The sequence below is a fragment of the Syngnathus floridae genome, chromosome 20, assembly GCF_059516105.1.
Source record: "Syngnathus floridae isolate MCC-2025c chromosome 20, RoL_Sflo_1.0, whole genome shotgun sequence".
NCBI classification, from domain to species: Eukaryota; Metazoa; Chordata; class Actinopteri; order Syngnathiformes; family Syngnathidae; genus Syngnathus; species Syngnathus floridae.
In genome coordinates this window covers 6,053,478-6,070,240 of record NC_142432.1, presented here as the reverse complement: position 1 = coordinate 6,070,240, position 16,763 = coordinate 6,053,478, and the positions used below count along the sequence as shown (strand labels likewise).

The following is a 16,763-nucleotide window of genomic DNA, read 5'->3' as shown; positions in this document are numbered from 1 at the left end:
AGCAATTTTATACAACTATCGAAAAACTCGTTTGATGGCCCTCCCTGAAAAATGTCTTTTTAGTAAATTAAAAAAAAATCTCATGCAATTAGAGTTAAGATTGTTTATTAGACACCCATCTGTCACACATTGGACATATTAGTTATTAGTTACAGCATCACGCGTCCCCTGTAGGCTACTGCAGTACCCCCTCTGAGCCAGAAGGGGGCGAGTCCCTATTGCCAAACGGTGCAAAGGAGGAAAAAAAAGTAGTCCATAAATCTTTTTACAAAGATAAAGTGAGATTGAGTGAGGTTGTCTCGGCGCATGTGGCGAGGTGTAAGAACTGAGCAGAACAAGCAGCAGTGACGCGAAACAAAAAGGAACACTTTACACTCACACACTAAAAAAAAATACATTTTCTTGTGAAGACAATAAATGAGCAGCCTTGAAATGATTTCATTTTTTCCTATTTACGTATACGCCAGCACTGGAAGCTTTTAAATTTTCTTTTCACATGGAAGCAACTAATTCAGTTGTATTTAGCGTCAATAGAATTGCATTTAACCTTTAATAAAAGTTAATTTTAAACATTTAGGTGCAACTTTTATACACTATACAATTTAAAGTAATAGCATGTAAAGTCATTGTAAGTTTATTAAGCAATATTCTAGAGCAGGACAATTCTCAGACGGAGGTCACAGCAAACGAAGTGAATGAAGACGTCACGTGTGAGAAAGACAAAAAAAAAAATGGTTTATGTGTTTATTGGTGAATCCAAAGATTCTGAAACTCTTAAATTCCACCAAACGTGAAATGAATATAAATACACTTCTTAAAAGGATTTCATGATTTTGCAGTCACACGCTCCTCCAAAAAAATGCAGGGGGGGAAAAAAAAGAAACACGTTGAGCTGGTTCTCAGTGGGAACAAACACGTTTTGTTTTCTTTCATCAATTTCACATTCAACAAACATGTCGACTGATGAAAGAGAATCAAACTTGACAATTTATATAAGGGATTCTATAAAATGAGTTTTTTATTTTATCAGCGCTGTGTCGGCTCAAAAATATCCCTGTTGGATAAACGTGTGTGTATGTGTGTGTAAGTCTTTAGATCTGCAAGAGAAGAAAAAGAGCAAAGTTGAGCTGAAATGATGTGACATCATCACGAGGCCAAAAGAAGATAGAACAAAAAAAACACTTGCGTCATCAATGTCTTCATCGTCATCGCCAATGTCGTCAAACTGGATCTCGTCGTCGTCGCCGGGACCAAACGTGTCTGTTTCGTTGATTTTGGCTGAAAGATACAAAACAATTTCAATTAAAAAAAAAAAAACAGGCAGCTGAATTACCTTAAAAATTTGACCTGTTGATCTGATGCCCTCACAGGACGAATAAAGTATCGATTTATCCAATTTAACCAAACATCTATGTTGTCATGAGCAAATGTATCGTGCACACAAATGTCCGAAGATACTCAGACAATGTTAATGACGTCATGAAGTTATGTCAACCCTCATATCGGTCCATCTATGCAGAATTGATCCGTGTGCGTATCTCACCGTGCTCGGGCAGCTCGCCGTACGCTTTCAGACTGCGAGCCTCGTCCGCGTTGTACTTGAGGATGACGTCGGCCTTGTTGTCCTGCAACCAGATAAACGGTCGTCAAGCCGGGGGGCTCCCACGACAACAAAATGACAAGCTTGCCATGGCCGGTACCTGGTAATCTCTCAGGCCCACCAGGATGATGTCCGACGTGTTGATCCACACCTGGGCGCACATCACATGACCACAGGTTCAACTCAACGATCCGTGCATGGCGGGGTTACGCGAGGATGCCGACTCAGCGTTTACGGCAGGTGTGTGTGTGTGGTCACCTTTTTCCGGAGCTTTCCTCTGATGTGGCAGAGTCGCTTGGTGCCATCGAAGCACATGGCCTCCAAACGGCCATTTCCCAACATTTTTATCACCTGAGCGTATTCTGTAAAGGCACGTGAGTAGAGAGAGATGCAGATTCCAAAATTAAATAAATTTAATTAAACATTCTGGAGCATTTTGACACCTGGCTACCATCTTTGTGGAAGATTACAAACAGCAACTAATAGCACTTCAAGAGCATAGAGCAGTCTAGAGAAGGAGTGTCAATGTTTTGAAGCCAGCTCTCATCCACTACATGGCTTATGATGAACTTACCCTGTCCATCTTCTTTGAACACCAACTCTCTCTTCTCAGACTCGTTTTCATTCTTTCCACGCCGCCGATTCTTTCCTCCCTTACCTGGAAGGAAGCACAATCAGGTTCGTTGGACGAAGTAGTGTTTAAAACAGCATGTCGCTTCATGCAAACCTCCATTGAAAAGATGTTGGAACTCAACAGGTCCACCAAAAATTATACACGCATATGTTGGCTGGCGTTTAGAGTTCAAACCCGTGGAGTAAAAATACATCAATACACGTCTCGTTCTCTGGTTCACAAGCACAGCAAGATGTAAAACCTCATCAAGTTACGATTTCAGTAAAACAAACTAAAAGGAGGCTAATGAGATGTGGAGGCCAAAGCGGGTGTGGTGAAACTCAAAGTAGCTCGCCAAGGTAAACGGGACAATTCCTAGTCCGTCGTTAACATTGTAGCTTGTCGGCATTTTGGGCTTCCTTCACAAAATGGACCATTAGCTAGTCAAAACCAACAAGAGACAAGGCGTCAACAACAACAAATACTGTAATCTACCGGAGCTAACTAGCATTAGCGCCGCGGGGACTCGTCACGTTTTCCGTGTCTGACTTGTGTCCCTCGTAGCCGCGGCGCGCTCCGAGACAAAAGCCGCCTTACCTTTATTTTTGGGCATATTCCCTTACGCCTCTGTCACAATAATCCCAGTGGATGTAAACGAAACGCTTGGATCTGGTGTGAAGTGTCACGAAAGTCGTTCAGACCTCAAGTGGACCGAAAGTAGTGTGAAGCGCCAAGCTAGTTGCTCACACGATTGCCGATGAGGTTCACCGTTCCAGTGCGCATGCCCAATGAGTACATTGAAAAACAAAAACTTTATTGCAAGAGTTTGCCTACAACGCTGATTGTATTAACAATATATCACTCACGCAATTAATACGCAAATAAACACAGCAAATAAATTGGCAAAATAAATTGATTTAATTGTAATCAATTGACCGGTATTGTAATAGCATATACATACGTTTGTTATTATTTACAGTGAGTATAGTTACAGCCGGTTGGGATAGGCTCCAGGACGCTCACGCCGATGGATGGATGGATGGATGGATGGATGGATGGATGGATGGATGGATGGATGGATGGATGGATTTAGAATAATACAATAAATACAAATTTAATTAGAGAACCATACACAGCTATACTGTGCAACGAATACATTCAACATTTTGTGCTGCCCTCTAGTGTTGAGAACTAGTCGCAAGTTTATTGCTAAAAGTTAAAAGTAGATAGTCCCAGTCTTAAATCTTTTAATATTAAATAATGTTAAAACATTTTTCAGCACTGCATTTCCCATCCAAATAAGATGAATGAGAACTCAACAGGGTCATTGGCTTATTATCCTTGTTTTATTTTTCCATAGAAAGTCTCCCTGCAGGTATAAAACAAAATAAAACAAGAGGTGATGCAGCACCCAGGCTGAACAAATCTGGAGGAGCAGGAGAATATGAAAATAAAACAGAATTAAAAAAGACATTCCTTGTTCCCAAAGCACAGAATCCCCATCAGACCCAGTCCCACTTAAGTGGTCTCCAAAAGCTAAGGGCAAACCACATGGGCTTTTTTTTAAAAAAAAAACATGCTACATGCTAACGTAGCTAACATTTCCTTGAGTCTTGCAAATGAAGCAGCAGCTCCTGGTGCTATGGAAGCATTGGGATGGATGTAGAATGGACGAAATCAAAAGACCAATTTGTACATTGCGGAACGTATGGAAAGCCATCTGAGCACTTATTCCATATCCATGCTATCCAAATTAAGTCCATGTACTCATGTGTTCTTCGTGTCTTTGTCTTACAGTAACGATTACGAGGTTAATATGTCAGGAGGAAATTCTAAACAGTTCCAACATACGGGTACATGGACCCCAAGCTGGATATGGAGGACGTGAAATAAAGCTCAAACAGCTTTGCACAGTCGGTCGTCCAACCGGACGAGTGAAAACCTGAGCTGAGGAAGTACGCTTGTTTTTGTTTCAAACGGAAGCGTCAAGTGCGTCGGGTGGGACGATGGCGATTTTTTAGTCTGGTTACTTGCATAAATCATCGGGGTTCTTTCCAAAGAGGAGCTTACGCAGAGCCCCCCAAAGTTGGCGGGCTTCGTCACCAGGTCGTCAAAACTGACAGAAGACGTTGGTTTATATTCTGCTTTGGGGTTCTACCAATCAAAAGAGGTTACGTTTGCCGTCACCGTGACGACAGGGAAGTTTAAAACAAAGCATCCCGCTTCTGCGTGATTATCGTATTTCTCACACTGAGCTTTATGTACACGCGCGCTTTCTTGCTGTTCTGATTGTCTAAAGCAAAAGTCCACAAGTGGATCCCGGAAGAACGCCGCCGGCCGTCCAATCGGAAGAGTCTGTCAGGTGTGCGGGAGGGCGGCGGCCTCTGTGTGCTCTTTTTGTGGGCGGCGTCGGCGCTTCCCGGATTACATCAGTAGTCTGTCCGAGGTCAGCTAGAGGTCAAAGTTGACGGGAGATGAGCGAGGTTTGAGGGGTGGATGTCACAGAGCAGTGGAAGTGAGTTTCTTCACACCCCGCCGCTGCGCCAGAGTGGAGCAGCCCACCGGCTCCAGAACCGGCGGGACGTTCCTGTTCAGGGCCGAGTACGTGGCGGCCATCGCTCCCTGGAACGCAAGGCTGCAATTAGTCACGCTCTCCACACAAATCTTCCGAGTGTGAAGAAGTCACCTTGACCAGATGTGGCGCGTCCTGCCTGTTGAGCGTGTATTTGGGCAGCTGGTCCCGGTGTGTCACCCACGGGTGGCGCAGCACCTGACCGGCTGTCAACCGCTGGTGGGGGTCCACGTGAAGCATCTTTGACACCAGATCCTGAGGCGCCACAAACGGAACCATGACAATCATTATTTTCTTCAGCCTTTGTGTTGAGTACACGCGCGTGTTTTAGGAGTTACAGTATACCTTGGCCTCAGAAGACACAGAGTTCCAGTATCCTCCAGTGAGTGAGAACTTCCCGCTGCCGATTCGGGCTAAAATCTCCTCTGGCGTGTCCTCGGGGCCATTGGCGAACGGAGTGAAGCTGCAAAAAAGATGACGAGTCATTAAAAGTTGCATCGGGACAAGGAAGGAGCCCATTTTATCCGAGGCCTACCCTGTCAGCATAGTGTAGAGGAGCACTCCCAAACTCCAGATGTCACAGGCTGCGTCGTAACCCTGCTTCTTCAGAACCTACAAGCGGCACGTTCGTCAGATGGGTTCGGACGCAGGACGTGTTAGACAAGTGTAAGGCGAGCCACCTCTGGAGCGACAAAATTGGCGGTATAGCACGGCGTCATGAGCAGGCCGTTCTCTGCCCTCAGCTGCTTGGCGAAACCAAAGTCGCAGATCCTGATGGATTCGGCGTTGCCGCTCTCGTCCACGTAGAGGATGTTGCTGGGCTTCAGGTCTCGGTGCACCACCTTCATGTAATCATGCACATTGCAATTAAGAGAAAGGAGTTGGGGGGCACACAGGCGTCAAGATGGTGGTCAGGTGTGTGGACGCACCCCCTGCACGTGAAGGTACTCAAGCGTCTTGGTGATGGTGAAGAGAACGGCGCTGGCCTCCCGCTCGGAGAAAAACTTCTGGCGTAGGATTTTATCCAGCAGCTCTCCACCCTTCATCAGCTCGGTCACCAGGAAGACAGAGCGCCCGTCGTCGTACACCTACAAGACAGCGGGTGGAGCCAGTGAGCGCCAACATCACAGCTTGGGAAAACGTCAACCATGATATTGCGAATTTGGACTCACGTCTTTCAGCGTGATGATGTTGGGGTGCTGGCCGTATCTCAGCAGGATTTCCACCTCTTCCGTAGGGTCCCGCTTGGCTTTGCTGATGATCTGCAACGGGAGCACACCTTGAGCCGGGTGCCCAGGTGTGGGCGGCAAACCCCGCGGCAGGTTCTCCCACCTTGACGGCGTAGTCCATGCCCGTGCCCTTGTGCATGCAGCGCTTGCAGATGGAGTAGGAGCCAATCCCGATTTCCTCCTTCACGTCGTAGGTGTCGCAAAACTGAGACGTGCTTCTGTGCAGCTGCTGTGGGGCGTAAAGTCCAACGTCAGACTTTTCCTGGCTCTTCTCACTGTGCTTTTTGTTGTTCTAAATACATCAGCAGCCTGTGTTTGTGTGTCTGTGTGCGCACCTGAACGATGGTGTTTGGCATAGGTTGCGTTTCCTCTTCGGTTATTGCCACAAAACTGAATCCTCGGAAGAGCTGATGGGCGTTGGCGCTGGGCGGCACTCCTGGAGAGTCTGACACAACGCAAAGGCACTTGTGAGTTTGTCCAGCCTGACAAGCTGAGTCATTATGAAGGGGCGGGGGCTGACCGCGGGGTGTTTTAGCAGTGAACTCCGGGTCAAAGTAGAAGGTGTCATCAGGGCGTCCGGCCGCGGGCTTGAAGGGTGGCGGGATCTCCCTGCGAAAGAGTTTCTGCAAGAGGAGCGAGAGAGCCGAGTGAGTCACGACGGCTAAGACGGAAGGGAAACGTGAAGGCGCAAACGTACGTTCCAGTCGATAGTGCTGAAGAACTGATGCCTCTTGATCTCCTCCACGCCATCCGGACCGGCTCCTTCAAAGTTGGAAGGCAACCGTTAGCCATGACAACAACAGAAGAGGAATGGAACGCAATCGTTGCTCACCCAATCGGTTGGAAGGGTTGCGCTTAAAAAGGTTCCTGAGAAGACTCTGCGCTTCTGAACTCAAAAACTGCGGCATTCCCAGCTTGGCCCTGCAAGTCAAACACCGAAGAATCAAAGCAATGATCGGCCCACACGGGAAACCCGATCGGCATTCCGCTCAGCGTTTGCTCGCCGCGAAATTGGCGTTTGCTGTCCTTCTGACGGTTTTGTGGACTCACTTGAGGATCATGGTCATGGTCTCTTTGCGGTCTTTTCCTTGAAATGGCAGCGTTCCTGTCAGCATCTCGAACTGGAGGAAGAACAATCATTCAGAAAGTACATAAATTCCCTTCTTTATTTCTTTTATTTTGTCATTCCCTTCTTTTATTTTCTTTATTGCTCCAGTCAACCGATTAAGTTTAAAAAAAGAAAATTCTTACAAATGTAAATATGGCATAGCATATAGGATATTAGCATAGCCTCTGCTATTTTAGTAAAGGCCAGCAGGTGGCGCTTGCGCTGCTTAAATGAAAATAGGAGGCGCCGGCTGCTCACCATCAGCACACCGTACGACCACCAGTCGGCGCTGTGCGTATGTCCCCGCCGGTTGACTACTTCCGGGGCCATGTACTCCACCGTCCCGCAGAACGAGTACGCCTTGTTCTGGTGGTCGATGGATTCCTTGCTCAGGCCAAAATCTGTACACAGACATTTGAGGTTGCTCATTCAGGTGACGCGAGTGGCGCCCACCAACACGTGACCTCGATGGCAAAGGGCTCACCTGTCAGCTTGATGTGTCCGTCCTCATCCAGCAGGATGCTGAAACGACAAAAAAACGTTGACAATGAAGAACCAAACCGTTTCCAGCATGACTCAGTGCGTACGTGCATACTTCTCGGGCTTCAGGTCCCTGTAAATGATGCCCAGGCCGTGAAGATGATCGAGAGCCAGCGCCAGTTCTGCCAAGTAGAATTTGACATCCTCCTCTGTGAACATCACCTGGAACACACGTGCACACATGGTGAGGTGAATCAGATCAGGATCGGGATGAAGATGCATTGTGGTTGCTGCGTCACCTCCTTGGAAAGCCTCGTGAAGAGGTCGCCCCCTCTCAGGAAGTCCAGGATCAGGTAGAGCTTCCCCTCTGTCTGGAAGGCTGAGGGAGAAAAGGAAGCAATTCACAGAAGACAGTTGGCGTGGAGTCGAGTCATGGCAACGCTGACTCACCGTAGTGCAGTTTGACGATGAAGGGATGGTTGACTTCCACCAGGATGTCTCTCTCCATCTTTGTCCTGACGCGGTCGCGCACTAAAAACATGTACACAAAAAGCTGATGTTTCACAATTCAAATGAAATCCATCGTGCGTGTTTGTACCTTTCAGTGTTGCTTTCTTGAGGACTTTCATGGCATACAGTTGGCCAGCGTCTGGACCTGTGACCTTCCTCACCAAGAACACCTAAACACAACAGATACACACACACGTCAATATTGTGTGTGCTTACTTTTGACTCCGTCAGAGTTTGATGAAAACAGAAAAACAATGTAGGCGGTGGGACTAATTGCTCATTCCGAAACATGATGACACTCAGTGGGAGTGTGAAGGACCCTCAGCCTGCCATGGCATCGGCCCCTCAAACGGGGGCAGCACACACACATACACACGCACCTTGCCAAAGGAGCCTTGACCCAGGACTTTGCGTAGCTCGAACTGGCGAGGGTCGGCCTTCTCACATCCTTCTTTCACATGGTGAGTGATGTTGATCTCCTTGATGGGCACGTCATCCTGCAACACACACAGTGGAGTGGAATGACTTTCCTGAAAGTCACAATATTTTCACCAACTTGACTGGCGAACTTGTTTTAGAACCGTTTGTTGTTATTATTTCCGGCGGGAAAGGAACGAATAAATGCCATTTGCATTCATCTCAGTGGAGAAAGGTCCACCAAGTGAGTATCCAAAAGTTGGCGGAGGAATTGTGGGAAATGAAGCGAAAGCACAGCGTCGGCATTTGACGACAGGTTGAGCAGAATTCCCGAGCGCTTGTCATAGGCGTACGCACGCACGGTTGTCATGGAGACGCCCCGGTACCTGCTTTGTGTGGCAGAGTGACTAATGATGGCGGAGAGTGTGAGTGTGCATTCAGCCTCCAAAGTCTTTGTCAAAGGAATGGCACAAGCAAATCCTCCTCCTCCCTCCCCGCCGCGTACCTGGACTTCCCAGGTGGCCGACCTGCCAGGTCCCAGTGCCCGTTGGATCCTGTAGTCCAGGGTGTGGCCCAGCCTGCGTGGCGACAACATGCTCCTGCACAGCGATGGGACTGAGCGGTACTGAGCGGCACCAGCTTCTCATCATTCTTGACACTTTGTGGTCTTGTTTCTCTCTCTCTCGCTCGCTCTCTCTCTCTCACAGATCTTCCCTCCCGCCTTTCTGCCATCTTTCTCGACACTTGTGTCTTTCTTTGAATACTTCGCACCTCTTGCTTATTATGACACGATTTCACCCCTTTGGGAAAGTGCCTTCAAAATCTACTCTCAGGGCTTATTTGACATCCTCTCAATATTTTTATGATCGCCGATTCGGTGTATGCAAGTGCTTGTTTTGGTTCTGCTACAATTTAAAGACGATATCCAAAATAAATGTGAAGAACGGTAAAAATATATTGAGCACGCTTTGGAACTCAGAGGAATGTTTACATTTCAAATGTGCACGTATGCATGAGTCAGAACACAGATGGCGCATCAGAGCCGGAGCGACAGGATGCTCATGTCGCACCTCTTAATCACGGGATTAAAAGTGCAAAGCCCGCGCCTGCGCCTGATGCACACACACAATTGTGGGGCAACACAAAGGAAGTCACCTTCCATGTCTTCTGTTATTATTTCAAGACTCGAGCGAGTGTGAGCAGGTGGTATTTCACAAAGGACAATAATCGAATCGTTGATTCAAATAATCGTTCAAAACGGGACATGCGCGCTAAGCGACTCACAGTCCAGCTGCGCGTTGGCGATCCCAAACAGCCCAACATCCCCTCATGGCGGCCGTCGTCCCTCCTGGAGGGCGGCGGGAAATGCCAGAGCGCCTTCAGTCGGCCCCTCAGCGCCCGCAGGAGCCCGATGAGAGCGCACACGCACGCCGGCTTGGCGTAGGCCGCGCGGTGTGTCATTGCAACGATTCACCGACTGAGTGCCACTCGTTCGCAGCCACGCTGTGACAGTGGTTGAGGGTGAGCCGTGTGAGGGGATACCCACGGTCAGAGGAGATGTTGGAAGGGGGGGGGTGTTAAATACGGAACAGGGGGGAGTGGGATTCCCCACACTCTCCTCCCCTTGTGACTCACAGTCATAACCTTCCGTCAAGAGTTTCCATCAGGTGTCCTGGAGATTCCCCCCAACACGCTGCCCAATGACTGAGCAGCACGAGTACAAGAGTCCCACAGCCCCTCCCATTTTAGTTGAATGTGACACATGGATCATGAAAAGTTCTTTTCCAGGCAGTTGAAGGTTTGGAAGTGCAGAGCCTGAATTGAATTGGCTCGATGTTCGAACGCAGCTATATATCAGTATTGTTACACTGTCTGTATAGATGTGCTGCCACACCATTTGTGTTCAAACATTTATTGAAGCTTTTTAAGTACATCAATGCTAGTTTTGTTAGCCCATCTACATAATTTTGCATTGTGTGTTATTTATCAGTCAGAAGTTTCCCTAATTTACCAATAAAAAATATCTTGGAGTCTATCTCAGATGACTTTGATGAAGAAGCGGCGTACAGCCCGGACTTGTCGCCGGCCAAACCAAAACTGAGTCATGATGAGTTGTTTGGGTAAGTGGATAAAACACAGCTTGCCACGTAGTCGGAATGCTCGACCACCTTCTAAATTCCACTGGTCGCACACAATGTGCACAACGCCAGCCAAGCGGCAGTGACAGCCCGATGACATTTCTTCGGTTACCTGCACCTGTTGTCGCCCTCCACGCCAGAACTTGCTTCCACTTACGCACAATCAAGTGCAGTGGAACAAACAGCAGCGTCACAGAGTGTACAAAACGTACAAAGTACACGCAACAACACACAGTGAAAAACTGTTTCCATCAATTGAAATCAAGTGTGTGTGTGTGCATAGCATCACAGATCGAGCGGCGGTGGGATTCCATTCCACACAATCTGCAACCTCTAATCCTGTTACGCAATCAAATTAACAGGCTGCATGGCCACCGTGCACACACGCACGCACACACACGTTTGGGATTTGTCAGGTTAGAGGTTGCAAGTGCTTTTCCGTTGGCCATGGATCCAATAACAGACACACATGTACATAAACACATGTAGATTAAAATGGCCTGAAATTTGTAATTTAATACGACGTCCTACAATATCATAGTCTTCCTTTGCTAAACTCTTGGCAGATGAAGAACATTTTGCTTTGACTTAAAAAAAAAAAAAAAAATGCTTGTAGCCTAGATGAGAGAATTGAAAGTGAGTTAGCGCCACCTTTGTGCCTGCAGCGCCACCTCCAGGAACTTTCACAGCACACCACAAGACGAAATGAGCGGACGAGGCTCTCGGGGCGAGCGAGCGGGGAAGAAAGAGACGACCAAAGGATGAAAGATCGATTAGGAGGCGCAGAGTCAGGATATCATCATTTATTCAGGAGCTAGCAAGAAAGCGCTCGATCGCTGGGACACTTCCGTCAATGTGCTTGGCCGATGGATCATTCTATATTTATCGTTTACAGTCCGCCTGCTATGTGACACCCCACGATACAGAAAAAGATGCTAAGAGGCCAAAAAACGGTGTGACTGTTTTGAGTAGACAACAGGTAAATTATCTTTCAAACACACAGCACACAAAACAGGAAAAAAAAAAAAAACAATACTGAGTGACAAATTCTCTTGCTTGTTACAAATCTACAATGAGTCACGGTATTTGGTGGCTGAGGCTTCGCTGAATAAAAGGATAATAAACATGGCGGCCCGCTGGCACGTTAAATGGCATCAAAAATGCGCCGCCCCTGCTCCAACAACAAAAAGTCGATTGTATCGTGACTAATCATCGCTGTGGTGCAAAGACAAAATGACTCAACCAATCTTGTCATGGCACATTTTCCTCACAGTGGCAAAGAGTGCTCGGAAAACAACGCGGCCTTCCAAATGTGAGCGGGGTCAGAGGTGCACGTCCACGCGTCCTCCACGTTACCACGGCAACCAGTCCGTAACACACACACAAACGCAGTCTTCTGCTCTCATTAGCGCCATCAAAGCAGTTGATCCCTTGCCAGCGGAACCCCTCCAACCCTCTTCATTACGTTCACAGAAGCCATCAAACTACCCGTGTCCATTTTTGGCCAAGCCTCGACTGGTCACCAATCGATCGTCGGGCATAAATAGACAACGGAGCATGCAAAGTGATATTCCCGGAAGGACCAGGGAGAGTTCACATTTCTGAAGCTCGAGCATTAAAGACAATGAGCCAGACGACTGACAAGTGAACGCTCTCAAGGAAGCGAGAGTGTCACCTGCCATTGTTCTGTTTTGCTTTCTTGTCTGGCATCTGCTGACAAAACCTCAGCCAATCTGTCCCGGCACGGAAACACATAGCTGTCATTCTACGAGGCTCGCCGGCAGCGAGGAAAGACTCCGGAACAGGTTAGACGTGCCCTCGACACGCTTTGAACGAGTCGGTCTACTCACATGTAGAATCGCACAAAAGTCAACTCCCGCGATTTGTACCTGAGGCGGGCGTCTCCTGGCGTGCAGCAACAGCGTCTTCATGGCGCCTCGAACGCGTCAAAGTTAAGAGTGAGAAGAGAGAAGCTCGACTGAACATGCGTGCACGCACAGGAAGGCCCGCCAGCTCCTCATCACGTCCTGTCATTGTTTCCCTGGCAACAACATCTGCGCAGGAAGGCAAACATCTGTGCGCTGATCCACCCATCACACACACACACACACACGCACACGCGCGCAGCTTCTCGTCAATGTTTGGGTTTGTCACGATAAGCAGAGAAAACACTGACATGTCCCGCAGGTCTTTGAACGCCCCGTCAATCTCGGCAGGGAAATGATTAGGAAGCATGACGGCGCTTGAAATTCCACATGTGCCAACGAGGAGGGGGAGGAGGATGAAGGGAGGAAATGAAAACAGACTTTGGAGGCTGCGTGTCAAATTCCTGCTCAGGTCAGCGCAAGCCCGGCCCGCCGACTCCTTCTCTACTTTCATCTCAATTTGCTATATTCAGAGGAACCAGGAGAACAAGATATGTGCTACAACGAAAAAAAAAAAAAGGATGACCCTAATTTGCCCTGAAGATGAATTCTCAGATGACTTGCCACAAAAACTTTCAAGTGCTGGTGATGGAGATTAGAAAGGTCCGCACAAAAATATTGTGTGCTCGAGCGGTGATTGGTCGCTTCCTGAAAAGAGGCACAGTGAGGCCGCCAGCGAGAGAGAGAGCGAGCGAGCAGCTCAGGAAGGCGAGTTGGACACATTACATCAGCACCCTGTGACCTCTCACAATGGCAAGACCCACAATGCACTGCTTTCAGCACACCACCACGTCACAAGCAATCCTGACGTGAGATGTACGTATAGCAAGTGTGTATGTATGTGTGTGTGTATTTCAAAATACAAAGAGCACAGAAAGTCGGTCCAGATGGCCACACAAGATTAGACACTGTGCTCGTGAGCGCTACATCCAAACACACACACTCACACAGGAAGTTGTGACATGATGTGGAAACGTGACAAAGGAGTGGACTAATAATAAAGAAAGACGGCCATATTTTTAGCTTTGGTGCAAGAGGCCTCGCTCCCTCCTTCCCTCCCACTCTTGAATAATGAATGCTCCCTTTGATCGTCTGTCTTGGGAGACATGATGAGAGTCCGCAAGTGTGTTAAAATGATGGCAGCCTGCTAGTGGGGAACAAGTGATCCTCTCTGGAACATTTTGTCTCTTTTGTCTTCTGAATATGAGTGACCTCATGCTCTGACAGACACACACACACACCTGAGATGCAGCAGATGGCAGCAGATGTGATTGGGCCCCCCCAAGAGAGCAGCGATGCTCCTAATGTGGCCTGGAAGCCATTTTCTGCCCACACCGGGGGCATCAATGTCTGTGTGAGTGTGTGTGTGTGTGTGGTTTTCCAAGCGCCAATTTGAAACATTTAAACTAAAAACTTAACTTCATACACACTCTCACACACACAGAACACTAAAAGAATGCAAGGTCGGGTGTCACAGAGTAACCTCATTATCACAATTTAACCAGACGATATACACACACTGCTGTTCACACAAGCTCTTAAGTGGAGAAGCCTGTCTGTGTGTGTTTGAGTGTGTGTGTGTGTGTGTGTGTAAGCGAAGCACTCTGGAGAGCCACGTAATGACTACTCAGCTCTTCTCAGACAGACGATCCATAAGCCATCTCCTCTGCATTTAAAAATCGATGCGATGGCTGCAGCTGCCGGCAACAGCCTTGGTGGAGCATGACGTCAACGGCGTCGCGCACGTGTACGGTTTTTATTTTGTTGACGCCGCGGCCTTGTGTGTGAACGTTTGAATTTGGTGTCCAATCAGATTCCAGCAGAAGGCATCTGCGGCCATCTGCACGCGAGAATACATTTGATGGTGAAATGATGGGAAAACTCACATTGCGCAGCACCACGCCGTCGTCCTCGCCCACAGAGTCGTCCAGGTCATTATGAGCATCCTGGAAGTGCACAGAGGTGAAAGGTCAACATGGCAGGTGCTTCCTGTGTCTGCCTAAACTGAGTCTTTCTTAAGCTTGTTTCAAGTCAATTTTGACCTGGGAAATTCTCCAAATAATTGTAGTCGAGGAAGCGGGAGAACCCGGAGGACGCCCCGACGCACAATGGCGGTCGCGGCGAGGGTGGAAACACCGGCGACGTGCTGAGACACGCCGCGAAATTCCAGGAATGACGCCAATCTGACGGGAGCGAGGCCGCGTTTAATGCTCGGCATGCACTAGGCCACCGTAAAGGCTGCAAATATTTTCAAATAATCCCAGGTCAAAGTTCATCGGGGTGGCTCCACTATGACAACGCAGGAAATGGACACAACGCGCAGGGCGCTGCACACGCAGGAAGTTGACACGCTTACGCAAGCTCCTTCCTGAATCACGCGGCAAAGACGCCTCCTGTTCGTTGCTGAGATTTTGAAAAACTTGAAGAACTGGAACACGCACACGCTACTGACTCAGTCGCAAAGCAATCCCACACTTTGCTCCAAACGTGTATTCATTCTTTTGCATAACACCACAAAGGCCAAGAATAGAATCCAAAGCACAAGACGGGCTTGACGTTGGACGTTCATTAGGCCCAATTGATGTTATTGGTCAGGGGGGAAAAAAAAAGAAAAAAAAAATCACAGCGCCTGCTCAAACTGCAATCCAATTCTTATTCAAGCAACACAAGAATCTTTATAAGAGACTCTTCACTTTAAATGTTTTGTAACGCTTGTAGAAAAACAAAAAGTGCATTTTGGATCACTTTAGAAAAGGTTATCAAATTTCAGAGTGATACAAAGACATCAAAAGAGGTAATTTATCACCCAACATTACGTAACAGTGTAGTAAACTATTGCATCACAAATGTTACTTTCTCATGTCACTTTTGGACATTTAGCAGCTCACAAACAAGTTACGTCAGCAAATTACCATATCCAGAATCTTGTGATACTTCAAATTCTATTTGTTTTGCAATTGATTCAGTAATTCAATTTCAGCTGCTTTTGTGGAGTTGAACCATTCAGTCTAATAAAGAAAAAAAAAAAACTTTTTACTAAGTATGGCAGTTGAATCTATACTTCTGTTTCCTTCTACATAAGTACAGGTTTGGCGACCCTGATATTTTACAGTCAAATTTCATTTGCACTTATGTACACAAGTACATTTCAGTATTTACTTTTCTAACTGTTACTCAAGTGGAAGACTTGTACTTTTGCCACTTTTGCTGTAATAATCAAAAGTACTCAAGTGTCACTTTGTACTTTGAGTATTGTCACCAGCTCGAGCCTGTGGCCATTTCCGTGTGCTGTTCGAATGGGATTTAAAGGCGAGCGCGTATTGTGACTAACCTCCCCCGTCGTGCCCCCCAGCGGCATCTTCTGCCAGGGATCCGCCAGCTGAGCCAGCGGCATCTTGTCCTTCCTCTGCCTCGACTTGTCCTCTCTCAGCCGCTTTCACGTGCTCTTGCGTGGCCCGGGAGTCGGGACCTCAGGTTCGAGTCGCCCTCACTTCAATTTCTCTTGCCTTCTTTCTTCGGCCTTTTGGCAGAATGTGAAGCTAGTTCCGCGTCACTTGGCCGGTTCGCGCCGACCCGCTACGGAGCTCTCGAGCCGGGGGAACGCGACCTATCCGCGGGTGTGAAGTGGCGCCGAGTCCGCCTCTCTCTCCTGGTGGACGAACATGAGAAACGGCAAAGTGGACACCCTTTTCCCCCTTCCGAGATGCCAAAGCCACATGTAGCGGTAGTCTATCACTCCCGGAGTCTATTTGCCGCCCCCACTCCGTCTGTTCTCTCGCCCCCCTTTGCTCGCTCTCTCGCGTTCACTTCCTGTACTTCCCAATATGGCGGCCGGTGTCGGCTTACCTGTCCTGCTTCGTCACCATGGCGGAAATCGAGTCAGTCGGACTCCCAATCGTCCAATAATCGATAAATACTACATAGTCTCGTACTTTTTTAGTATTTCTTTTATGAATTAATGCAACTTTTACTACTTTAAGTTTCTTTAAACTGCTTGCGTGATTTTTGTGTTTTGGTTTAACAGCGATTCGTGTCAAGTGATGGGTTGTTTCCCCAATTCAATGAACCAATGGCGAAGTTCGAGTTTATTTGACCAATCGAATTGAGCCGTTCAATCACATGACACGGAAGCAAAGATTTCGAAGTGGACAAGATTTAATATGTTTTCATT

General features: G+C 47.7%; 2 protein-coding genes across 5 annotated transcripts; both read right to left on the bottom strand.

Moving 5' to 3' along the window:
• Positions 1-730: 730 nt before the first annotated feature.
• eif1axb (eukaryotic translation initiation factor 1A X-linked b) lies at positions 731-3,008 on the bottom strand. The gene is made up of 7 exons (XM_088364055.1): positions 2,811-3,008; positions 2,175-2,258; positions 1,859-1,962; positions 1,701-1,751; positions 1,544-1,625; positions 1,187-1,278; positions 731-1,097 (listed from the first exon to the last, which is right to left on the bottom strand). Exons 1-7 carry the CDS (start codon positions 2,824-2,826, stop codon positions 1,092-1,094), a joined length of 435 nt encoding a protein of 144 aa, XP_088220181.1. The 5' UTR covers positions 2,827-3,008; the 3' UTR covers positions 731-1,091.
• A 776-nt stretch (positions 3,009-3,784) lies between these two features.
• rps6ka3b (ribosomal protein S6 kinase A3b) lies at positions 3,785-16,616 on the bottom strand. Of its 4 annotated transcripts, none has more exons than XM_088364035.1 (22): positions 15,924-16,616; positions 14,479-14,538; positions 8,493-8,609; positions 8,201-8,282; positions 8,053-8,133; positions 7,902-7,981; positions 7,718-7,824; positions 7,607-7,644; positions 7,381-7,523; positions 7,065-7,135; positions 6,847-6,935; positions 6,712-6,776; positions 6,535-6,637; positions 6,350-6,459; positions 6,118-6,240; positions 5,958-6,047; positions 5,715-5,873; positions 5,466-5,627; positions 5,321-5,397; positions 5,131-5,248; positions 4,900-5,040; positions 3,785-4,835 (listed from the first exon to the last, which is right to left on the bottom strand). In XM_088364035.1, exons 1-22 carry the CDS (start codon positions 15,984-15,986, stop codon positions 4,713-4,715), a joined length of 2,202 nt encoding a protein of 733 aa, XP_088220161.1. In that variant the 5' UTR covers positions 15,987-16,616; the 3' UTR covers positions 3,785-4,712. The 4 variants fall into 4 exon arrangements, with proteins under 4 accessions (XP_088220161.1, XP_088220160.1, XP_088220164.1 ...); XM_088364034.1 differs by having other exon boundaries at positions 6,118-6,243; positions 15,924-16,615; XM_088364038.1 differs by lacking the exons at positions 14,479-14,538; positions 15,924-16,616 and adding an exon at positions 12,557-12,714 and having other exon boundaries at positions 6,118-6,243.
• Between the last annotated feature and the right edge of the window lie 147 nt (positions 16,617-16,763).